Source organism: Pyxicephalus adspersus, chromosome 6 (assembly GCF_032062135.1).
Source record: "Pyxicephalus adspersus chromosome 6, UCB_Pads_2.0, whole genome shotgun sequence".
In the NCBI taxonomy this organism is placed as follows: Eukaryota; Metazoa; Chordata; class Amphibia; order Anura; family Pyxicephalidae; genus Pyxicephalus; species Pyxicephalus adspersus.
The window spans coordinates 11,730,638-11,757,077 of NC_092863.1; the positions used below are offsets into that span (position 1 = coordinate 11,730,638).

Here is a 26,440-nt window from a genome sequence, read left to right on the forward strand (position 1 = left end):
AGAGCGATGGAGCGCCACCCTGCTGCATGCTCTCCCCCTTCCCTTGCATTAGGATCACTCGTCGTTCATCGTTCGTGGATCCGCCAGGACGGATCCACGGACGATGAACGACGCCGACTGTACACACACCAGATTCTCGCGCGATATCTGGCCGATGCCGATTATCGGGCGAGAAAAATCTGACGTGTACGCAGCTAAAGAGATTGCAAGCTATTTATCAATGTCTGGTAGAAGATGGGTATAGGCAAAATTTTATTGGGGTAAGTGAAGACACTGGACTTCATAATATTAGCTCCCATTTTTACCGTTCAAAGTAAATATTTCATTTTTGTAGTATCTGATATGCCATATTATGATAATCCATGCTGGATCCTTCAGTATGACAATTTTATGTGGAGAAGCAATTATGTATGATCCATGGAACACATAAATAAACAATTTTTTTTAATCATTTTAAGGATTTATTTGTGTAGCTTGACAATATATAAAGACATTTTTATATTTTAGTGCAACACTATAACGCATATATGTGCAGCAAAAAACTTCATAGCACACAGCTATGGGTTGCAGATCCGGTCCAAAGTGGCACTTTTATTCACTGACCCAGTCAGGCATTATTAAAGTCCATCATTAGAACATTCACGCATAGAATGTCTTTGTACAAATTTGCACTTGATACAGAATCGTTATGACCCAGCATACTGATTTGATGAATTTAAACAGACACATCATTTTCTCCAGGCCTGCCCTAGTTGCTTTAAACTCATGGTCTTATTACAAAGCTAGGCAACAAGCGAAAAGACCAGTGCACCTAATTAATAGGTCAGGCCTTGTCCTTTTTACTTCTGTATCAGGTATAACATCATCCACACGTTGTCCAGCCAACTCTTCCACAAGGCCACTTCATAAATTTCATTGATTCATTTGGTCCCCATGATATACAATCACATGGCACTAAATTGACTGCTAGGGTATGTGTGACCTGAAATGAATTGTCACCTTCATTGGCACAGTTATTTGTGCTCATACTTTGTTTGTGTAGAAAGTGTGTATATAGGATGATTTATGAAGCATTAGGCAACGTTCTTATCACCAATGGATAAGCCTGGGATCGGCTGATTTCCACATTGAGGCACAGAGGATTGGCTAGGTAGCCTAGATGCACATTCTCAGCAATTGTTTGGTTGTGGCTGGTGATATATTAATACACGTTTATGGATTGTGCTGTGTTCTATCAACTGGTTTCTCTGCTTGAGTGGTTTTCTGTCTCTGTATTAGTCCCCTAGCAGTTCATATCTAGCATTTGCCAATATTGCACTAAGGCGGAAAGTTCAGTTGCTCCTTTCCATCATTTTGTTTTTTTGATTGTCAAAATACAACTAGCTGGACACAAGGAATGTGGTCTCCTGGTTACTGTTTAGTGACCAAACATTATCTTGGAGCTTCATGGTTGGAAAGCCCTAGAGGAGCCATTCTTTAGGAGGAGGGTCAGATAGCAGAAGATTGCTTGATGCTGTGGAAGCTGACTCGTGTGGGTGACGTGGGAATAGACATTGCACGGGCAACACGGGCTCGGATGGAGTGCTTGTCCTGCCAACGATGCCAGCGCTTCCTGACTGCAGAGCGCACCTGTAAATAGAGTTACATGTTAGGTAGGTAGATTTTTTATTCACATAAAAGTATTTGATTTATGTCACATGCACTCTACATTTTGACACTAAGGCTGAGCACCACTAATAATTACAAGATGAATACTAATTCTAAGTACACAAAACAAACCCTGTGTTACTTAGTAGAAGTTGCATTTGAAATAGGGGGAAAAGTCTATGTTTTTGTATTTGTGGGGATGGTACCAGAGGAAGCAACTCGGATCAATGCTACACAATAGGTGTTACATATAGCAATTCATGTGACAAGGTCCAACAACAAATACAGAAGTTTGCAACAAGTGTTGTGGATTAGGTTTGGCTCTTCAGTAGACTTTCCTGTTTAACATCAATGCAAAAAAAAAAAAAAAAACATATTAAAGAAATAGAGTGACCTGAGATGGGAGGATTTCCTAGGTGTCTGAGAGAAGAACTATCAGTCTTGTCCTTTTAATCACCATTAATCATGAGCTTTCAAGAAATCCTTTTTTTTGAGAATTTCTTTTTTTTTTGAGCATTCCTATTTTCTTTAATCCATTCTACCCAGCGCATATTATTGTTTGGTTGTTTACCCCTAGGCTGAATTATTAGGGCATTTTATCACATGTGAACTTTTCCAATAGGTTAGGTGTGTTAGGGAAAAATAAGATTAGATGTTTACCAATATCCAATTAGTACTACAAATACAGGAGGATTTGGAGAATATTCTGTGTAAGTGTAATATTTGCTCATGTATGGCAGAGCAAAGGTTAAGTACACACGTGCAATAATTGTCGATCTTTCAAAATCCTTTCCAACGACAAATGACTGCAGGATGCATAAACGAGTGCTGTATATACAGCACCGTTCCACTCTATGGAGAGGCAGATGGGGAGAATGATGGAGCAGCACCCCGCCGCCCTCTCTCCCCTTCACTTTTATTACGATTTTTTGTCATTTGTGGATCTGTCAGGACAGCTTTTTGGGCACTGTACACCGCTGTACACCAGATTCTCGTCTGATATCGGCCCTGAGCCAATTATAGAATGAGAACCATTGCACGTGTATACGTAGTCAAAGTCCTAGTCTGGCATCAAAAAATACAATTTCTAAGGTCAACTTTGAAACTACTTCTGTTGTTTTCCTGTTATCTGTAATAAGAATTACTGAAACAATGAGATATTTTAGACTATTCCAGTGAGCCTGATAATGACAATGGACGATGCAAAGCTAAAAAAGGAAACAATGGTGTGACCTCTCTTAAGGATAAATAGGAAGACTGATCAGAATTACAAGCCTTTTTATTAATAAAAGTTTGAATATGTATATTTCAACAGTTTATTTAATCTAAAGTCTGCTTGTAATTACATAGATGTCTTGTGTTATATTTTTAAAAAAATTTAGGAGACTGGTCACTGTGGGGCTAAAATAACTCAAATAAACTTACCTCACTGTTTAGGAAGCAGTAAAAGACTGATACAAAAAATCCCTGGAAAGAAAAAGAAAGAATTAGATGCAAGGTGGGGCCACAGCCTATGAATGGTAATAATTCTAGTGACTCATATTAAAGTGGTTTTAAGTAAAGAATCTAAACAAGTACAATTAAATGGCACTAAGGCTATGTACACTCATAAGATTACTGCTGCTGGAAACAATCTTTTGTGATGGTTTTCAGTGATAGATAAATGAACGAGCACTGTACACAAAGTGCTGTTTTGTTTTATAGTGGGGTGGGAGAAGACAAGGAAGCAGCTCTTCCCCTTTAAAGTGAACTGATCAGACATGTCAGAACAAACGGGCAACAATGATTTGACATGTGTATGCAGCCTAACAGCTAATAGTTATATGACCTACATAGATAGATAACAACCTTCAGAGACTACTGTAGTCTGGCCATATACCCTGCAATTTTATCGTGTGTCCAAACCACAAAGTATTTGAAAACATGGTTTGAGAAGTGGTGGTTTCATTGACCACAAGGATATAGTTTACATAAAGTTGCAGCTGTTTTTACCATTTTTATTTGATTTTTTGATAAATTGTACTGAATTTGCCAAAGAGAAATCATGCATAAAATTTGACAAAATCTGGCACAACTGGCTCACTTCAAGTATCATAGAAAAAGATATGGACTATCTGCTTATATTTTGATGGCACTGCTTAATAGCTACTTTGTCCTACTCTACGGCTGATCTAAATGCCTGTCAACAACAGTTCTCTTTTTCGATGATAATGGATTCACCAGGCCTTCACCAACTATGGATTTTGTTGTTAGGACATGTTATAATGCAGATTCATTTAAATTGAATTGTACTATTCAAAATTCCCAATAGAATCTAAAAAATACTGTAATAAAACAGCAATATATTCCCCAGTTTTATTTGACAATTGACCAAATTCTGCTGGATTCTTAAAATGTGTTTGGCAGATTGCATGGTTTCTGGTGATTACTTGCTGTTGTATGTGAGATTGCTAGTGTATGCAAAGTGGTAAAAACAAACTGAATAAATGTGTGGTCAGCTTAACTTCTGAAATCAGGACTGCACAGAGACTGCACTAAAGTCTCATGTTCCTTGTACATAGAATTATGTACAGAGAATTGTCGCTGTAAACAATTTTCACAATTGCTTCCTGTGACAGACAAATAAACGGGCATTATACACACGTTCTGCTCTATAGAGAGGGGGAAAGATGAGTAAGTGGCACCCCACTGTGCTCTCCTCCATAGCAATGAACATTAGTTGTTCACCAATTGTAGCATCTGTTTGATGAATGATGTCAGCAGGCCGCTGTACACTTGTCAGATTTTCACCCGAGAAGAGCACAAACACTCGTCTCGGTTATTTATTGTCTGACGTGTGTACATAGCTTGACTACTAAACTCTTTATTATTCATCATTACTGGCCAGAATTCCCTTTCCTACCTGGAAGGACTGCAAGAATGAATTGAAATAGATGAAGACAATTCGTGAGATTTCATCTTCCCCTGGAGTGACAAAGAAAAGCATATAGGTGATCCCCAGAAGAGGCAGCAGAACTAGAGTCGCCTTTACCGCTTTTCTGAAAGGCAATGAAGAAAAATGATCAGGAGTACCCAAAACAACGAAGGACTGCATAAAAACCAATAGTAAGAAAGTGTACTGAAAATAGTTAGGTTACCTGTACTGGATAGTCTCTGAAGTAGTGGATGCTCGGAGCTTTGTCATCAGAATCCTCACAATGTTAAATAAAAATATAAAATTTATCTGAAAAGAAAAACAGAATGATTTTGTCAGTTTTGTTAACAAGTACCTGATACTTCCACATTCAGGTCCATAATTAGAGTATAGATAGTACAGAGAATTAGCCCCTAACATTCTCGCCTTGCAGCTTTGAGACCCTACTTTCTGCGTAAAGTTCACTTATTTTCTCTATTTTTATTGGGTTTTTCCCACAGCCAACAAATCTTTTTTTATCAGCTCCCTTCAAAATTGATCCTATAGTGTACAGGATTGGACTGACATCGCAGACATCTGGCAAGTGATCTGGTTAGTTTAGGAATACAGGTGGCCATGTATGAAGTCCTGTAGACTCTTGTTTGCTCTTCATAACTCATTTACTAAGACCATACCATTTTTATTCTGCTCCTTTTAGTGCTAAACAGACTTTGCACATTTACAGAAATCTGGGCTGTTACTGCGGCTTTTCAGGCAATGTTGTGCGTAAGCTGTTTCTAAGACAGAGACCGAATATATATGAGTGAAATATAAATTTACAAATGGAAATAGTTGCTGCTGTAGTTTGTTTTTTTTTTTTTCTGGCTATTTCCACAGGTATTGCATTGTCAGTATGATTCTTGACAGTTTGGTATAATGATAGTGTTTTCTGCACCCTAAAGGCCAAGACCAATTAATTCAGCATGAGTCCTTACCAGTAGTACCAGGATGACAGGACCTTGGTAGATAAAATCTGTGTACACTCCAGCCTTCTTCCCAAACCAGCACCTGGGGAAGGTAAACACATTTTGACCACCAAAAATGACCAGAAATGTTAAACATTTTCCTCTAACTTTTTGTAATTACTCCAAGGCTTATCCTAGGGTATCTATTTTTTCACAGCAAAGATATCTTTAGGTTTTAAAGATCCTATTGCCTTGTTTTTATTTATAGTATGGCATCAAATCTACCATTCCAACAATATACAACACAAAGAAAGTGATAGGGAAGGTTGCTTATATGTTTAATGTGAGGTCTGTACTTTATTCTGAACCTTTGTAAAAAGGTTATGTTGCGAAAATATTTGATACAATGATGTGTTGTATATTGTATCTAAATCATCTACATATAAACCTGCTATAGTAAGTCATATTATTACGCACACAAGAGACTTTTCCTTTCTTTAGGTTACATTCCTCTCTTTATACTCTCATTCATCTCTCCGTAAAGCAAAGCATCTCCTAAACTACTATTTACCCCCAACCCTAATTACTTACTTTTCATTGTCATAGTAGAGCTTGCCAAGGGCCCACGCCACAATGATAGGAAAAGGAATACCTGAAAAGACAGAGTTAAAAATGATCATCTTAACACATGGCAAAAAGTAAATAGACTTGCCAAGTGCTGAATTGTTCTTACACCAGGGAAACTTACACCAGCCTATACAGATGAACATCCACTTGCGAAGCTTATCAGTGGAATATGTCAAAACAATAGCTGTGTGCAGATAGCAGCCTTCACCAAACATCCAAAAGAAATTGGTGACATAAAAATAATTGTGAGCTATAGTGACCAGACGACACCAGATCTGCAATAGGAGCAAAAAAAAAAAAAAAAAAGACAATCTGATGAGAAGTTGAGGTGAGATTACAGCTCATCAATGTGACGTTGCAATGACGAAAATTTTTTCCAATTATACTACCTCTGGAAACAAGTTCAAGCCATGCATAAACACCCTTCTCCTTAATGAACTGTTTATTTCTCCTATAATATGGACATTCAATTTTAATGGCAGCAACAGATCAGACAATTACACCATTGGGACATTGTGTAATGTAGAACAAAGCAGAGGAAACAAGAAGTTGATAATATTTCTGTTGTAAATTTATTGTGGTAGTAGAGTCCTCTATTGTCTATTTTCACCCTTTTTAGCAAAGCATCAGATCACAAGGAACCCATGAAATTTTAGTAACTATGTCTTGTTTTTGCCAATCCATCACCTGCCAGTGCCAAAACTCTCAAAATGCAAAGGTCAATACCAGTTTGGGAGGGATTGCTGTGCCTGGAGACAAAACAATCTCAACAATCTATTTCTCTAAGGGTTTCTAGCAACCCTATAGATATAAGTAATTTTTTACACACTAAAAATTGCCCATTCAACATTTCTCAAGTGAAATATTACACCATGAGAATTTTCTGCCAAGGTTCACTTCCTAACTTTTTTTTTTATTCTCCTATGTGTTTTGGAGATATCACATAGCTCTCCATTACAGTGATGGGCAATTTAAGAACTGCTCTGCAGTCTGTTAGGCTCTGCAGGTAGTCTGTACTGGAATGCTGGGAAAAAGATTTCACTTCTGTCCCCTTTGCAAAGAATTGATATACACACAGTAAACTGCTGACTCAGATGCCAGGAGTGCTGAGACGAGGAGCAGTAGTATTACAATGCCACTGTTCTGCCAGACTTTACTATTGAAAATAATAAAAGAAAAATATTAAATGCCAGGCAGGCAAAAGCTATGTTATCAGTGGTTATTACATTATCATAAACAAGCTCACATCATGACAACTGTGACTAAGACACATAGGAAAAGGACAAGTGTACACCTGCAGTAAAGATGTGCAATTCAAAAAGGATGTCATAGCCACCGGATTCAGGGATACCTACCACATTGCTGTCGTGGGCCTCATGGTTCATTGTCAGTTGCATCACAAACCAGGATACATTCCGAAGAATAAAAGCTGTGATGAGGTTCCAGTGGATTATGTTGCGCAAGCATCGAATGCTCCTGTAAATGAAATAACTTTTATAGTTGTGAGCAAAGAGTCAAGAAAAAGGACCAATTTATAAAGACAAGTTACGGTACATTTTTGCATGTGTGCAAAAAAGTAGGTTGTTTTCCTGGCACTGGCCCTGGTTTCTAGCAGGATTGGTCCATTGCACATTTGCTCTTTTTCTGCCCTGGCAGCCCTCTCAAAGCAGAGACACACAATTTATTGTTTAGTAGACTACAGGACATTCCTAAAGTGTTTTTCCAACTAAAACAATATTTTTTTGTTTGTTTCAGAGGGGTGAAGAGTTGCAAACTTTGTGTGTGTCCCTATTAGATTTATCGGCACATTCTGTTCCCATATAGTTAACAAGAGATCATAGTAAATTTCCACAAAATGAAGGGAAATCTCCTCTTTGCTGTCAATAGATTTAGTGTCCCTATTAAAGGATTCTTACTCTGCTCCTGTTCTGGTGACTACCATCACATTAACCTTCAGTTTTGTGTCTGGTTCCAATTACTAGTACAAAGAATGTCAAAAAGAAATATACAAATAGAAAAAAAAATCATAGTTTGAAGTTGTTAATGCTTTTAACTAACCCTGGTCTTCCAGGCTCCAGCCCACCACTGCCAATATGGCAAATAGAGCTCTATTTTAGTGTAGCAGTTTCACTAAATGCAACTTTGTATCAGACGTTATCATTCTTTTTCCTTAGTGCTTCAATAACGGTGTTGATGACACACATATTGGACACAATCTCAATTGTTTGCACAATACTACATTTTAAATATACTTAGTAAAGTATAGATATCCCTTATCAGCACTTTGCCAGCCAGATGCCTAACAGCAGTTCAGAATAAATGCTTTACATTATGATTACTTTGAAAAATCCTGTGTGCTGTTGCTAAATATAAGGGTCCTTCTGGCTCTGATCATCATAGATCAGCCATTTCCTTGATGTAGAAAAGCAGCTTCAAGTCTGCTGGGGCCCTAAATGCTGCCTGGTCTTTTTGGTGCAATTCATGTCTCAAACAAACAAAAGGTCTTCAAGGTCAGATCTGTTTTGAGACAAAAAAATAGGCTGGTTTACTCTCAAGAATCATCTGCACACTCAAAACCTTAAAGCTTAACTTCTTAAAACTTAAACCCCTAGACTGCAGGAGTTTAATGCTTATTTTTGTCTACGGGATAGTATAAGGCACCTTTTTTTCTTATTCTTGCTTTCACACGCTCTTTGGCTTGTGTGACCAGTCCCTAGCATCCTCTCCTCTTTGACACTCCCAACTGCAGTAATAAGCTCTGATGTCATTCCCTGCAATGTAGTACAAATAGTCCTCAAATGTATGTAAGGATGCTAAGGACCTGCCCATAAAATAATATCCATTGATTGTATTATAAAGTTATGTTTTTATAAATTAAGTCCCTTTATTATTCTTATTGTTCATATTATTTGCATTTTTTGGTTTAGTATACATAGATGTCAGACTCATAAGCCAAAAAAGCCAAATTCAGAACACGCAGGTTAATTTTTGGCACATTGCAGATGGATTCATATTGTAAGAAAGAAAACCAAAAATGATGCATGACAAAAACACAAAAAGAGGGGCCTTTTTTGGCATACAAATAAATTTTTCATATTTTCAAAAGGTTTTTTTTTTTTTTACTGCGGTAACAATTAAATGAACAAAGTAAGAAAATGAAATTTGGCCCCCTTGGCACTGAACAAAATACTACTTCTGCACCATTATAGAACCTCAACATCAGTCTGCTGGTAAGAGATATGTCCAAGAGCTGGTAAGAGATACGTCCAATATATGTTAGCAGTTCATCTTCGCCATGACAGGCTTTCTCAGGGGGTAGTAGTGACAGGCCATACAAGCTAAAATATAAAGTATAATCGTTTTGTTATACCTACCCGGGGCTTGCATCTTATCTACAAAGAAATAATTTACAAATGTATTAAAGGTCAAAGTACAAATGCCTGTGTATATACAACCTTTTACATGATCCTATTGGCAGGAGGCCAGTGAATTGAAAAGGTACTATTAATCCGTCACTTATGGAGATAAAATAACTCACCCCAAATCCTCCCAAGCAACAACATGGGTGCTGGGTCACCAAGACACCCAGTACTACCACAGAGTAATAAGGAAAGGATTCTTCCAAATAACTTTAGTCTGCCAAACATAGAAAGTCAATACTTTTTAGGTGTCTGTTTGTACTTCAGTTGCTGCCTTACCTCAATCTTAAGAAGAGCGTGAAAGCTACCAGCAGTGCACATAAAGAGAACGAGTGTCCCAGGTAGTTAATGACGATCGCAACGTGGTAGTGCACCTTGCTCTTTTTCTGCCAAAAAAAAAAAAATATACCAATTACATATTTCAACTAACGTGCATGTAACATAAGATATATATTTTTTCACACCTAATATCTCTCACATTGATCACAGTACTCCTAATGTACGGAAAATGGTTGAAACAAGTGACATCGCTTGTTGCCAAAAGTGAAAGATATCAGACACGGAATGAAAAACCTATTTTTTCACCTTGTACACCTTCCCCGGCTTATAATACTTAGGTAATACTGTGCCAATGCTTTCACACTCTCTAAAAGCAATATTCTAAATAGGAGTTATGTACATTTACTTTCGTTTGACTTTCATTTGCAGCAATGCAGATTAGTCTTGAATTGGTAATACCAAATATACAGAACTTGGCTGCGGATCCTTTGCTTTATGCAGTGGATCTTTAAAAATATTCCATCCTGAGCTGGAAAGATATAGGAGAACCAATTAGTTTACCGAATGTAAGATAGATTTTTAATTTGAAAGAGGTGAGAGCTGTAGAATTTATGTAAAATAAGAATGATTAGTTACAGAATTCTAATCTCTTGTCTGTACAGAACAGTGCAAACTATCAAGACTCTTATAATCCTGATTAAAGATTTATGTTAAGAAAGAGAACCATTTGATAGGCTTTGGATCCATTTTTTTTCTCAAAGGGTTACACGTTTTTAAAAACTGATGTTTTACGTCATCTTGTGTTATTTTAGAATGGATATGATGGTAGAGCTCTAATTTTAAGTGTTGATCTGGGCAAAATTTCATAACCACATCTCTCAATACATGCACATTTTTTCTTGTTTTGATTAATAAAATCTGCAAGTAAAAAATACCTGTTTATCCTGCCAGAAATGTCCAAGAAATGCCTGAGGTCTTTCCTTTTGCACTACAGAGAAGGAATTGTGTTAGTACTACAGAACATCCCTATTTTCATTTCCATAACTTAGGCTGTGTACACAGGTTCAATACTTGTCACTGGAAACAAACTTTCCTGAGTGAGATGAAAGAATGCGCACTGTACACACAGCACCGCTCTGTTCTATGGAAAATGGAAGAACAAGCAAGTGGCACCCTGCTGTGCTCTTCACCCTTGGCTTTTAATTTAGTTGTTCACCACCTGTATTGCATGGACCTGTCAGAATGTATCAAGTAAATGTTGTCAGATGACCTATGTACACGTTAGATTCTTGCCCGAGACGAGCTCCATCATTCATATCTAGAGAGAATCATGTGATATGTGTACATATCCTTAGTAGGTAAGGAGTTTTGAAATCTAGCAGAGAGGAACTGAGGCAGGGTTGACAACACTGCTTTAGATTTCACTGCAGCAGTGTTGTCCGCCCATTACAAGAACCTCAAAGCTTAATAGATTTTCAGCTGATCAACAGGTATTTTTCAGTACTTGCAAAGATTTAAACAAAGACAAAACATGAAATATGTACTACTTACTTGTATTTGTGTATGTGTTTGTGTGTGTGTATATAATTGTGTGTGTATATATATATATATATATATATATATATAGAGAGAGAGAGAGAGATTTGTATAAATATATATAAATATATTTGTATTTTTTGCTGACTCATCCAACTGGAGGGTACCTGCTGAAAAACTACATGGGAGTAGATACAAGACGATCATTCTGTATTGTAGGAAAAAGCAGCAGTGATTGGTCTTTATTACAGAAAAATCCTAATACAAAATTTAGGAGTTATTTTATGCTCACATAGGTCTTATCTTCTTTTTAACCTGTACTTAATCTTTATATTTTATACATTTTTTTTTTTCTCTGACCTGCATCTATGTTTATAAGATGATATGACCTGCATGTGGCATTTTATGTCTTTCCTCCATTTATGCTCCAGTGAAGGTGAAGTCATGGCTAAAACAAATCTTTGGAGATGTCCATGACACACATAACTTATTTCCTGAGGCAAGCCATCAGAAAAGTAAATCAGCCATGAATACCAGTTTTAGCATGAGATGACAAACAGCAGCTACAGATGCACCTAATAAGGCCACGGGGCCCAGTTTAAATTGGACAGTGATATCATTTTTACCATTATCTATGCAGTCTAAACCTGTCAGTTAGACAATCTGGAGTCTGTCCGTTAGGAAGCCAAACTAGTTTTTTGTGAATTATACTTTAGAACGTCTGCTAAGAGACTGGTAATATAAAAACTAAAGTTAGTTCCTAAAGATCTATTTAAAATGTAACTACTGGTGGTAGATCTTGAAATCATGGGTTTTCATGATTAGAGGGGCTTAAAAGCCAGTTGGTAGTTTTATGGGATTACTAGTGAGGAAGTCAACTTTATGCTGTAAAGATGTCATATGATTTTTTTTTTAATTTTTACGTGTCAAGGTCCATAAATGCTTCTTATATAAACTATTGTTTTCATGTTTTGCATGTCTGGTTTAAGGCTGGAGTGGAAGGAAAGACTGCCCATGTGTACATAACTCTTTATGCCCAGAGGTCATGGAAGCCCAGATTCCCCGTCACCTAAAGAAGTGGCACTTCTCGTCTCTCCTACAAATGCTCTGCTCAAACAATGCAACCTTTATCAGATTCTTTAGCAGGTCCATTCTTCAACCCTGTGTCATTGTGTCCTGTAGTGATGTAGGTGTTGAAGGATGGAACATAGCAGAAGACATAAACATCCAACATGTCTGGAAATGTCAAATGCTGAAATGTCTGATAAAGGTTTCAGTGCTGTTATCTTTCTTAATACTGACCAGTGCTTATGATGACCAAAGTTGGCTGTTGTGCTAATCACCTGTTTTGGAAAACAGCTAATTTGTTTAATCTGAAATCGTCAATATGTTTGTGGCCTCTGACACAAAAGTCAATGATCTGAAACAAGTATGCATTAAATTAAACCAAAATTCCAAATATTCCTACTAGTTAAAAGGTCAAAACATAATGAAGTTTTTCGATCAGCATGACAGCCAGGTAGTTAGTATTTTCAGAAGCAGGATTCAGCATTGTTAAACTGCATTTTTTTTTATTAGCAGGGGTTTCTGTTCATGTTAACCAAAATACATTGTAAATGCAATTACATCAAAATGTTGATATTTTGCACAGTAAAAGGATGATTACTCCTAGGCATACAAGCAGCCATATATGAACCTTCAGGTCTGTCTTACCTCCTGTTTTAGTATTTCCTGGCATTGTGTATAATTTCCTCTTGGTGCCCAGCTGCCATTAATGCTACATTCCCTGTAGACATTACCTAAGCATACAATCAGAAACATGATATGAAAAATTTCTTGTGGAGGCAGAGAAACATTGTATACAGGTGGATAAAGCATAAAAGACATGTACATGGAAAATAAAATTAAATTAGATTTGTTTGTTTCAATGTTAAAGTGGGCTAGTTAACATTTACAGCAGAACCAACCTAGTTGTATCATTGTATAGGTGAATCTTGATGCCTATGAGAAGTAGGCATAACTGACAATTGAGAGGCATTAGTGAAATTCCAATGTATTGATCTGTTTGTTAGTGACCACTCACAGCCATCAGGATTGCTATGCCAGTGTTTACCTGCTCCTACATTGTCACTAGCCCACTAGCCAAAACAACAAAGTGTCACACTACTGTTGCTCCTTCACTGTCATTGGCGACCCTACACCATTTTGATCAAAGAGAAAAGCAACTCCATATCAGCAGGTTAGTAGACTTCTTATCAATTCCATTAGTGCCAAATTAAAGATAGGAAATGACCCTCCCCTCTTTTCCATCTATTCAGCCCTTACAATCACTGACTCTTTCACAAATTTTCGACTTTGTGGATAACACAACAAGCTTAATCATGCCGCTACAATCTCTGCACGAACTAAATGCCTGCCAACCTACCCAAGAAGCATGTAAAAGATATTAGGGTGTTGAGCAGTCATGCTAAAACTACCACTTCTATTCGCAGCTGGTGTAGTTCATACCATAGGAAGCCATTTGTCTGAACTGTTAATGTTGCTGGGCACAATAAAATAACATTTAATATATTATCCATAATTTATCCTTTAAAGATAGCTTCTTTAAGCCCATAAGCTCTCCTAATTTTATATTTGGGTGGACAACACTGTACTTTTTCTGTAGTGAAATCCACTGTTGTCAGTCTTGACTGCTGGGGTGTTCTAGTGGACTGCTCTACTTATACTCACACCTCTCTGGTTTTTACTTATGGATTCATTGTTTTATGCTTTTGTTGTTTTTTCACTAGCACAATAGTGTTGCTTCCTTGACTCCTAACAGCCTTGCAATATACTGTGTGAAGGGAGAAGGGTCTTTGGAGATGTAGGTCCTGACTTTATTCATTGTTAGCCCTGCCCCCAGCACCTGTGTTCCATGCCAGAGTTTCCTTCCTGCTGGAGACTTGCACTGGTGTTTGAGCTGGCGTGGGTGTGTCTCTCTTAATCTATGAGGCAACACATACACGCCCTCTGTTTCTATAGCCTATGGCTGGATCTCTGCTAGTATTTAAAGGTACTTCCCACTACAGGAAGTTGCCTGAGCAATCTCAAGGTTTTAGCTTGTCTAAACTCCTAGTGCAAAGGTGCTTCCTCTGTTTGCTTTGCTGTGTACCGGACCTTGTTTACTTACCCTTGCACTTTGCCTGTTTGCCGCCTGACCCTGACCTCCTATTACATTTATGGACTCTTGCCTGATTGCCGCATGACCCTGACCTCGGATTGTGGTTTTGGACTTTGTCTGATCGCCATCACCCTCTTGGCCACGCAAGCCCCCTAGGGGCTTGCACCCAGTACCCTGACCCCTCTGGTCAGCTGCCACTGACCTGGGGGTCGCTCTGGAGTGGCACCTGGCAGCTACCCTGCGGCCCAAGCCTAATCTCACCATTAGAGGCTCTAGTGAAGACCAGGTAGCGGCTTAGTTACGCCCCTCCGGAGCATACCCAGTCAGTGGCACAGTGGGTCCACACCCGCATGCATTACATTCATAAGAAATGAACTCTCAGCAACTGCCTATGCAAGACTAATATTGAAGTGGGTTTCAAAAGTGAATTCTCATTACACAAAGTTAAAGACGGAAACAATGATGATACATGCTCTTCAGTAGCCTTTTCTTTCTTTTACAGGGTTTTTGTCAAACTCTAAGGTCCCTCCAGGTTGCCTGTGGTTCCATGAAAACTGGATATATGATCCCCAATGTACATGACATCCAATGATCTGACATGCATTAACTACTTACTACTAGTGCAAGGGGATACTTAACATTTAACAGTCTGTATTTCTGTTTAATATTTATGTTGACATTTTTCAAACATAATTTTTTTCTATAAACTAGAAGTTGTTATTTTGGTTTAAAATAGCCTGTGTACACCAAATTCTTTTATTTTTTTTTATTCTTACATTTACAGCTTACTGGTCACATCAATATACCAAGAACTGTAATTTAAATCATCATCATTTTTAGTAGGGGGTGTTCTCATAATTCAGATATATTTTCTATGGTTTCTCCAGGATAGTAGGTAGAAAAAAGCTGCTTTAGTGGATAAAAAAGGGGTTTGGATGTAAATTTGGGTAATGGACAGACATTTAGTCATACTTTAAGTCAGGGGTAGGCAAACTCTGGCCTTTAGGCCAGATACGGCCTAGCCAGTAGTCTGTTCCGGCCTAACGCCCCCCTGGTCGATCTATCCTATTTACCGCTGCCCGCGTTAACACTTCCGCCATTGGGGTAAGGGAACATTCTCTATTCTCTGTATATACCGTGGAGGAGAGAGATTTCCTATAAGGTGCGTTCCTGGTGGGGGGCGGAGCCATCAGCGCAGGACTCGAGGGGGAGTCCGGCCTAGTGTGCCTTCTTGACCTCCTAAAATGGCCTAGTAGCCAAAAAAGTTTGCTGAGCCTTGCATTAGGTGATTTATTACTTTCCTGCAATTTACCAATGATCTTGGTGTTGCTTGTGCTATTTACACTTACTTGTTTTCAGTTTATATCTGCAAATCTGAATCCACAAGTGGGACCATTTCTGTGACTTCTTTTAAATGAAGCTGTCATTTCCCATTTTACCCATTTTCATTTGTCTGCCTTCAGTGCTACATTATTACTTTTCAGTTAGTTCAAATAAAGAAATCCATGCAATAATGTGGCAACTCCATTACCATCACTATGTTAAATAGACAGATGGCAAAAAATAATTCTTGGGGGTGACAAGACACACAACAATTTGCAGTCTTTAAAATATCTTCTCCATATTTGCTACACCATGTGGCCACGTGAAAACACTTTAACAGTTCCTTCAGTTTGTATCTAATTAGACAGGCCTTTACATGACATAGTCGAGCTTGACAGCCCTGGTAAAGTGTATGGTTATCCTTATTAGATACACAGGGAAATAATATGCTGGAAATCTAACTCAGGACAGCTCATATACATCACAAACGTTGTTTCAATCCTTTTTAATGTTCCCATAGTGCCCTATCTCCAGAGCCTGATATTTGTCCTTGCATCAAATGAAATACAGACACAAAGGAAATATTGAACACTTTTTATCCCCTGAGATAAAGGAAGTTTGAGATAAAAGCAGTTTTACTTCCAGCAAACAAAACTCTCCCCAGCCACCAATAACAGAACAAGGTTCACTACAAAGACAGTCTGTATTGGTATTAAAGCACAATCCTTTTAATGCATTCCTAGAGTACACAGTACAGTAGAAGAGAAAGCACATTAGTGAGGTTGTGTTGTTTATCAGTAAGGTATTTATGGGTTTGAAGAAATACATGACTTAGATCTGTTTTCAGTTAAGGACCACTCAGCTAATGATGCAGTGTTTAGTAAACTAAGCCTGAAATCTGAAAATACAGAATAAAAATTGTATTAGAAAAACTAAACAAGATACCTGAACAGGTCTTATAAAGATTATAATAGAGTTGGAAATACATTATTAGGCATGATCTGAGAGCAGAAAGACTTTCCTGGCAATCCTGACAGGTCCTCGCCCTGGGAAGAGAATGGTCTAAGGCAGGGGTGTCAAACCCAAATACACAGTGGTCCAAAACTAAAAACTTAGACAAAGTTAAGGATCAAACTTGAAACTGAAATAGCACCGCTACTACAATTCCCTGCGTCATGAAAACACTCCATTATGGGGCTTAATGTTACGAGTGGCTGGAACTTCCTTTTCACTGAAATACCACTGCTTTTACAATTCCCTGTGTCTTTAAAACTGCAGGGCCACATATAGGCAGAGAGGCTGCTGGTCTATAGACGCGAGTGATGCTGGGAATTGTGGTTGAGGTGCTATTTCAATGCAGGCAACTGCAGTTCATATTTAGGATTCCAGTGGCCAACGTTGCAGGCTAGATTTGTCCTGCAGGCCAGAATTTAACACCCCGGTGTAGGGTAATCCAAAAAATGTATACATTGCAGCCTTTTGCACTTTCTGCACACAACACACTTACCCCTTCTTGGGTGGCTACATTTATTACTTCAAAATACCAAAGAGATAATCCATTGTAGACACCAAGGCTGGACTTCAAACATGCCTGCTTTTGTTAATCTATATTACACAGGGCTGATAAGACTAGTAGTTCACAGAAGAAAGATAAGAGGTCTACAGAAAGTGAAAAGCACATTGCATTTTTGGTATAATCAATGGTTTTATTTTGTACTTGCTGAAAATAAGGAAACTAATAGAGCCACCAAGGACTGATAAATTGCAATATATTTGATTTTTGTTGTTGGGTTTAGTTACACTTCATAGTTGAAAAAGTGAAAGTGTTGCATATCGTCTGGCAACATAAAAACAAACACAGTAAAAACATATATTATGGCATGGGTATGTATAGAAAAAGTATAGTTGAAGACGATTGCAAATATTTTAGAACAGTGGTCCCCAACCTTTTAGACGTCACAGACCACAAAATTTGCGGACTCCGGACCGCGCTGGCGCAGGAAGCCGCGTGTCACTCAAAGGGGAAGAAACTTTCTCCAGAGTGATGTCATGATGCCAGAACCCACCCACTCTCCCATCGCAGGTCTGAGCCTGCAATGGGCAAGTGGGAGGGTTATGTCCAGAGACACAACCCGTCCACCTCCCTGAGCCTGCGATGCATATGGGAGACATGGTCCGTGGCCCTGACGCGTCCAATCCTCCAAGGGTCCTTCTTCTGACCTTGCTGGGGGGTGCACCAGCCAGAGCGGTAGGCCACCAAAATTTTCTCAGGGACCGCAGACCGCAGGTTGGGGACTGCTGTTGTACAAGATAAACTGCTCACATGTATGGATTGTAAATGTTTAGTTAGTATTGGTATTCTGCAGATCCACTTGGAGGCCTTTGTGTATGCAGACATAAAAAAACTGTGTTAGTATAAGTTTCTGTGATTCTAATGAGAAGATCTTACAATGTATATAACTTATGTCCTTAGCAGTGACAGCTCCTGATGCCTTGTAAGACAGAGCTGTTGACATGCTGTCTGCACCTTGATGTCTTCAAATGACATAATGCTACAGATTCATCATTCATCAACCATTTATCAGTGGAAACTCCTTGCTTGTTAGAATTTCGCTCTCATCGTTTTCATAAGCACTATAATTAGCAGACAACTTTTGGGTGTTTTGCATCTTATTACTCGTGGATTACATAATACAGGGGTCCTACACCAGCAAAAACCAAGAATTGCACAGACCAGGGGTACCCTGCTATCAAAAACCTTTAAATACACAAAACGGGGGTTTTCACATTTAAAAGATATAACCTGTCTGAGAAAAATACTTTTGAAATAATCTGTGTATTTAGGTATTATATTTTAATGTCAAGCAGGTTTTAGCACTGTCTAATTCCAGGCTGGGTGAGTTACAAGGCCTGTAGAATTGACTGATGCAGAGAAAAAATACTACTAAATAGGGCTGTGTTATATGTTGGAGCTGTGTAAACTTCAGGATCAGATGGACAGAAATATAAATCATTTTGTCAGCTGTAACAACCCCTATACATGTATTTTATCTCTGTATTTAGCTGTTTGCCTGGGGAACAGCTTTAAAAATGGCCATGGTTATAACTTCTTTCCCTCTATTACTGTGGCAGAGGAGAGACCATAAAACCACGCAGCGACTCTACTTTCCATGCAAGTCCTGTTCCTCTCTAGAGTCAGCTGTCACCCTCATAGTTGTCACCTCCTGCAGCCAAGGATCTGTAGGTTCACGCCGAAGGAACAAGATTGATGTTGTGACATTCTCACGGCCCACGCTGGCTCCAGCAGTTTGCAGGCTGCATGAGTAAAAAGCCAGGTTGTAGGATGTGTGGTTTGGAGGACTCTTAGTACAGATATCCCACCAATACTTTCAGATGCCCTTGTAACGACAACATAATCAACTGTCTCCCTGCTGGCACAAAATCCTTTGTGGGACAGCTTACCATGCAGTCAGTCTCTAAGCTGATTTGTATTGCACTAGCGTGGTTATATCTATTATAGATAGAAAACTTTCTTCGGCATTGCATACTAGGCGAGATATATTTAATACACTGCAGTGGTGTATATATAAGCATATAATTGGTTTTCTAGCTTGCCTCGTTTCTCATTACTTGCAGACAAATGCATTTTGCTAGCGGTTTGGAGATTGGGACAGGAAAGGAGGCGCATGTTGTGTCTCATTTTCTCAGGGGTCAAGGGTTCTTTCAAACTTAAAGAACCACATTCAGAAACAATCACTCATTTGCATAGTAAGAAGCAAGCTGGAGATTGAGTCATTGAAAAAAGACACAAAGGCCCTGCGTCAATTTTATTATATGCTAGAAATGAATTTCATTTTGGTAACTGTACACCTCCAAACTTCCTAAGATGATTACGAGGGACATTGTTTTTATTCAGATTTTGAAAGCAGTCAAAAACAATAGGATATAAATAAATAGGCCAGTAAAGCTGAACTCCAACCTTTCATGCAGCCTTGAACAGGCTGAAGCTGATTACTCTGATATCACTGCACACTATAGGCTCCTCACAGGGTTCATTAAAAGCTTCTGCAAATCCAATAGACCCCCCCCCCCCTAATTTTCTAGCTGGAGGGCAGCCAGCATCATTTAGCCCTTTTCTTCCCAGTCTTACCATCCCTACTCTTTCATTTATTGGATTTTATTTCTTTCAATTATAAGGGCTCAGCATCACAAGTGAGCAATAACTTGTTTCTCCGTTCATCTGCTTTTTCTTCCCAGCAGCATGCTTTTTTTGTCAGCACATAAACTGATTGGCTTTTTATCCCCATTTTACAGGGATAGCAAGAGTCAATTCCATCCTGTTTCTAGGATGGTCATCAGCCAGAACACCAGACCTACTGAAATGCAGGGGGTGCCAATGGGTCACTGGGTTCTAGGAATGCTTTGTGCAGGCATCTCCAGCAATTGCTGTAATCATTGTAGAAGGCCTTTGCAAAGGATTGTAGGTATTTACTGCTTACTTCTCTACTTGGGGGGATGTCAAATTGTTTTTTTGGGGAGCAATAAGGAACATTGCACCTTGTTTTGAAATACCATAGGCGTGCACACTATAGTACATAGTCAGATTGTTTGTTTTTTTACAGTTTGGATAAAATAGGCTCAAATCTTATTTAAATATTTCTTACCAAAATCTTTGGCTAGTGAATCATTTTATTTAGCTACAATCTACTTTTTTACATATTCGGTTACTGTACCTCTTAAGCACCTACCAAAAAGTGAAACAAATTTTAGGTGAACGTAACAATACATGTGAATGAGAACAATAATAAACAAATGGATGACATTAGCTTTTTTTTTTTAAAGCCAATTTAGTTAGGGATGCAGGCCGGTTTTTAATTATACAATGAGTGTGTATATTGATTTTCCTTAAATCCCCATTTAATTGTGCTAAATCACATGTAAATAGCTCCTGGCATAGTGCTAAATATGCCTTATTGGACACAGATAATTCCTGCCCTTCATGTCATGTAAAAGGCTTAAGTCTACCCATAATGATGTGTATGCAAAATACAAAGTAACATATTGTGTTCTCTTTCATCTACTATGCACTACAACTGCTGTCACAAGATTAGTGGAATGTCCATTGCAAAAAAAAAAAAAAAAATAGAGAATGCACTACAGCATTCCTAGGTGTAACAGACAGAAAATAAAGATATTTTTTTTTTAGTTAGGGATTGGATAAGAACTTGTCAGAGTTATCAACTTTCATCCTTCCATCCCTTACAGTTCGTATAGCTGTCAGGTTTATGTAGTTCCTTTTTATGTGCAATTTTGGCCAAAATGTAACATTGCCCGCGTGTTGCCATGTTTTTAGAGCACTATAAGGCAGGTGTAGTGTCTGCATTGGGTTGTCATTTAAAATTGATTGACATTAAAAGGAGTGTTATAAGCAGCATTTCTTAATCGGGGTTCCTCCAGAGGATGCTAGGGGTTCTTTGAACAATGAGAAATTTGTGACTTTCAGATCAGTTTACTAGATACCACCAGATACCATCAAAAGAAGAACTTTTTAGCTGCCTGTAAAGGTGCGTACACACTTCCAATTTTTATCGTTCCAATCGAACGACGAACGATCGATTGGGCAAAAAATCGTTCGAAAAAAAGTAACGAACGAGGAAACTCGTTGGAAACGAACGACCGGACCGGCGGATCGGATTGGACGACGATCGTTGAACATCGTTCGTGTGTACGGTCATTCGTTGATCGCCCATGGGCTGAGCATGCGTAATGAACGAACATTCGTTCACTTTCCTGTCGTGCACATAGTTCCTCTATCGCTCAAACGATCGTATCTATTGTGTGTACAATATCTACGAACGATCGTGTCGTTATCTCTATGTGCAGGATCGGTGCTATACGATCGTTCGTAGATATCGTGCAGGATCGTTCGTTTTCCAACGATAATAATTGGAAGTGTGTACGTAGCTTTAGGATGACATTCATTCCACTGGCCAGCAATGTAAGAGGCATTCTTCCTACTTACCACCACACTAATGTACTGAATGTACTTGATATAGTAGTTATAGCTGGGGGGTCCCTAAAAACCTAAACATTATTGCAAGGGATTCCTCTATGTTAAAAAGGTTAAGAAATACTGGGTATGAATGTTACCACAACACATTCCACTACAATGTTTCCTATTTATCCCTTTTCTATTGTATGTTTATAGTTACTTTTCTGTGCAAATATTTAACCTTTTTAGCATAACAAAAATATTTGCAAAATGGACTTTATTTTTTATAACATTACAGCATGATACTGAAGTTTCCACAGAAAGCTTAGCATTCTTTATGATACATGGAATGCACTGATAGAGAAGTAAAGAATGACAATTGTTTTCAGTTGGGAGGAAGGGGGGGGGGGGGGTCAAGGACCAAAATGTACCTCTTACAGCAGACTAGATTTGCATGTAGGGATTAACTAGGAAATAATATATCCTGGCCTTTTTAATCTGCTGTCTGTACTGTACTGCAATTGTCACCTTAATACATACAAATAGATACATATAAGTATAAAAGATATACAATACTTGACTACTAGATATACTAGATATATAATTATAAGTAAATACAGTGGACCCATGTTCACCTCAATCTCAAGCAAAAAACATTTTTTTCCTCTTGTATACAATTGGGTATTCGGAGTGACCAGGTAAAATTTATGTACTGTAAAAAACATTTATTTTGCCCAAGTGACCAGTCTTGATTACTTTTAGAAAATCACTGTTACCAGCCACTACTAGATCAATAATGCTTTAACACAGTGCACATTAATGCGTATGTTTATGTGTAGAGGGTAATGCAATGCATAGTGTGAAAGGGTTCAAAGGGGTGCGTTAAGGCAGCCTTTAAAAATGAATGCGATTCCAATGCACCCCAACTAATCCAAAATTGTATATGACTCTTTTTTTGTAACATACTACTGTAAGTTTGTTGTTTAAAAGGAATTGCACCGCAATGCAGCATCCACACTTGTTGCCGCAATGTAGAAGTTAAAATCCAGCCTTGGTGACTTCAAGCTACTTTCACAATATTGTGTTCATGATTTACTGTCAGAATCAAGTGTAAAGGTTTTATAAGCTTCTTCTGGCAATTGGAACTAATACCATCAATCTACTGAGTAAAAAGCTGCAGAATGCTAGCAATATGTAATTACTGGAAGTGAGTCGCCTAGGTCAAAAGGGCAAATTGAAGGGGGCAGGGCTGATCAAAGGGTATCTCTTACAATAAAAAACAACCAAGTGCTATATGATTGCATATTTCACACAGATACCGCCAAAATAGTCAGACCTAGAAGAACAGATGGGGAGGAGGACAGCTTTGTTATAAGAAGAGAGTGCAGGAAGCAGTATTTATTATACATTTCAATAAAGTTCCATCTCAGAAATGTGCAATCCTCCTAAAAGAAACACAGAGGCTCCAACTCCTTCCACCTGTAGTGTCCATTAGAAGCCTCCGTGGCAGTGCAGAAGAACAAATCCGATGACAGGAGCAAATTGTTGTCACCCTACACAAAAAGTTCACACACAACGTCTTTTATGGCACCGTCTTCAGATATTATTTTAGGTTTCAGATTTAAAAATACATTACCATGTTGAAACTGGATAACATTTTAGGTCTTGAATTTAGGTATACTTTAATTTTTCCAGTCACATTTTATTAAATATTTACTATTTTTGATGATTCTTCAGTTTGCTAAATTCTTCTGGTCTCACACACTTTTACTGATTGTCATTAGTGATTCATATACACCATTGTTTTTTTTCCCTTATGTGTGCACTAAACTTACTCCAGCCATACCATTGCTTATCAAACACATACATTGCACATTTAAAAAATACAGTCATCTGCTGTACAAATAAAAATTGTTTTCAGGTTGCATAGTGAGTTCAAAGCAAGTAAACCTTTGTAGAAATTAATGAGTGTTCACCCATGAGTGAAAAGTTTTTTTCTATCTGGGAGCCTCTCTATTTGGAAGATCTCCCAGCCTAGTATCTTTGGGAGATCTCAGTCAGACAGGCTAGTAGGCCCAGGCCTTAGTACCCACCCCTTGTCAGGAACGTCACTCTTCGGGGGTTATGGGTAACATAGATTGGGGGGGAATTTTAAAAAAAAAACAAAATGTGGTGTAGAGGGGTGACTCTCAATGTCATGTCAATGCTCTTTCCTCTAATCAGGTTGTAAATGCTAGAGCTTTAGGCAGAAAGGACTCTGTTGGACAGTGCTGGCTTAACACCACAGCCTAATATTATGAATGACATGTAAAATGCAAGCCGCTGTGTGGAGTAATATTTCAATGTCCAGCAGATAGCAGTATCCATTCTCCTCTATAAATAGGCCCTGGGCTGCCAGAATAAACCAGAGGTGATTGTTATTATTTGTAGTGCAGCTCACAGCAGCCTTGGGAGAGAAGAAGTGCAGAGCACGCTGGGAAAGGTGATTATTTTTTTATTCCTTCGCTCTATCCACACTGCAGATGAAACAGAGATGTGCATACAAAAGGATTAAATCAAGTATGAGGTCATTTTACAAAAAAGTGAAGAATCTATTTTTCTTTTTTTTTTTTTTTTTTTTTTTTTTTTTTTCTGGGTGAAAAAGTTCACTTGAAATCAATGCCTCAAGCAGCTTAACCTGACAAAAATAATGTTAAACTACTTCGATTTTTCAGTGACCACATCATTACTTGCCTTCTATAATACATGAAGCCCATGGAGAAGAGCAATGTCCCACTGAGCATTCTACATCTTACAATCAGGCGGATTCAGGTGGAGCCCAGCTGCAGCCACTCACGCCATGCAGCAGAAAAAGTATAATCCACCACCTACCGGTGAGCTGCTGCCGGTATATCACAAATCATAGAGCCATCAGAATGAGTGAAGATTGCTGCAGGCATCAAAGACCTCGGTGCTGAATAACAGGGCCTGGTAATAAAGATAAATAATGCTACCGAAGAATCAAAAGCTCGGCCAAGCAAGACGGTAGTGTGGCTGAAAATGGGATCATCTGTAACATTCTTGTTATAGAGATAGATGGGAACACTGAAATTACTCTTACAGGTAATTGTCTGTCCATGTCATCTTCTTGAAGAAAAACATGTGAGTTGTCCCCACCTTCTTGCAAAGCAACAGGAAAAGTTAAAAATTCCCAGAATTTCTTATGCTTCCTGCTTTAGAGAGCAATTTCAAACCAAGGGTGAACAATTAAGGAGAAATCATTGTGTCATGAAGATTATGCGGAAAAACAATTATTATTGATAAAATTAAAGCTTATGTTTAATCTGCTTATACTTTTCCATCCCTGCCTCCCTCCTTCCCTGCTGCACATATTTTCCTGAAAACATCAAAGCAATCTGCCACACTACTTCTATAATAGGCTATCATTCCTACTGGCTCTTAGGAGCAGTGGGCAGATTCTTAGGAGAAGAGCAGCAATGACTAGGGATGAGCGAGCGAAATTTTTAAAATTTGATTTAGCTGCGAATCGGGCCGCATCCTGTGATGATTCCCACGGCTGCATTCATTGATGAGCACAGCCGCAGAACTAACAGAATCCTCCTATGCGCGATCCCCGGGCACTAGAGGTTAAGCCCTTATTTAACCTCTAGTGCCCGGCGATTGCACACAGGAGGATTCTCATGGCTGCAATCATGAATGCAGCCGCAGTACTTCTCCTTCCTTCCTGGGCACTAGAGGTTAAATGAGGACTTGCAGCCACAGTACTCCTCCTGTAATGATTTCCTCGATCTTCCGATGGGTCCGATAAGTCGGTTCGCCGACCCGTCGGAAGTTCTAGGAAATTTTCGCAAGAATGTCAGAGGCATTCTCGCTCATCCCTAGCCATGACTTCCAATCAACAACTAACCATTTTGGACGCCAGGTTTGCAGTAGGAGCTTATCTGCTTTTTATTTGATTGTGTTACTACAACATCTTTTACATATTTGCAGCATGCAATGGTATATTGTTTCATCTCAATCTGGAGTTCATCTGGGTTTTATTATCAGGTTTATATTTAGGGTTTAAGTGTAAGAGGTTCATTTAGCAATGAATCTGACATTTATAAAACATTTTCTGGGGGAAGAATTATTCACTGCCGTTAGAAAAATATGAACCTAGAAGATCTATCAAAGAATTGTTACTGGCTGTCAGATTACTTTCTTATTACCGTAAATAGACTCCTAACCCTGGGGAGGTAAAATTTTAACTTTTTAGCGGCAAGTCTAGTGGGGTCCTTCAAGTATCCATCACTATCTACATAAAATGGACACATCTTATTGGCTGTCCAGCTGCTAGAGGATTTTCAGCATTCAAAAGAAGAAGATAACATTGCAAGGGGACTGCTGGGTATGGCACTTGATCAGCAGTTCCGCACACCAGAAAATGGTGGTGGCGTCAAGATACCTTCTGAATAGGTTAGAAGGAGGTAGGAGGTCCTCATATATAATAACCCGTCCACGATTTAAGCCTAAACCATCAAGGTTTGTTACATATTTATTTTTAGGCTTTTAAGCACTTGTCCCACTATCATCTCAAACAGTTTATGTTCAAAAGCTCTT

At 38.6% G+C, this 26,440-nt stretch overlaps 1 protein-coding gene across 1 annotated transcript in view; it reads right to left on the reverse strand.

The window, feature by feature from the left end:
* Positions 1-438: 438 nt before the first annotated feature.
* Positions 439-26,440, reverse strand: part of CRHR1 (corticotropin releasing hormone receptor 1) — a 73,743-nt gene continuing 47,741 nt past the window's right edge. The window contains exons 4-13 of the mRNA XM_072414569.1: positions 13,080-13,165; positions 9,831-9,937; positions 7,488-7,608; positions 6,254-6,407; positions 6,097-6,157; positions 5,536-5,608; positions 4,785-4,870; positions 4,550-4,685; positions 3,073-3,114; positions 439-1,629 (exon numbers count right to left, since the gene is read on the reverse strand). Of these exons, the coding sequence (XP_072270670.1) occupies positions 1,489-1,629; positions 3,073-3,114; positions 4,550-4,685; positions 4,785-4,870; positions 5,536-5,608; positions 6,097-6,157; positions 6,254-6,407; positions 7,488-7,608; positions 9,831-9,937; positions 13,080-13,165 (1,007 nt within the window). The 3' untranslated portion in view covers positions 439-1,488. The remainder of the gene's footprint in view (positions 1,630-3,072; positions 3,115-4,549; positions 4,686-4,784; positions 4,871-5,535; positions 5,609-6,096; positions 6,158-6,253; positions 6,408-7,487; positions 7,609-9,830; positions 9,938-13,079; positions 13,166-26,440) is intronic.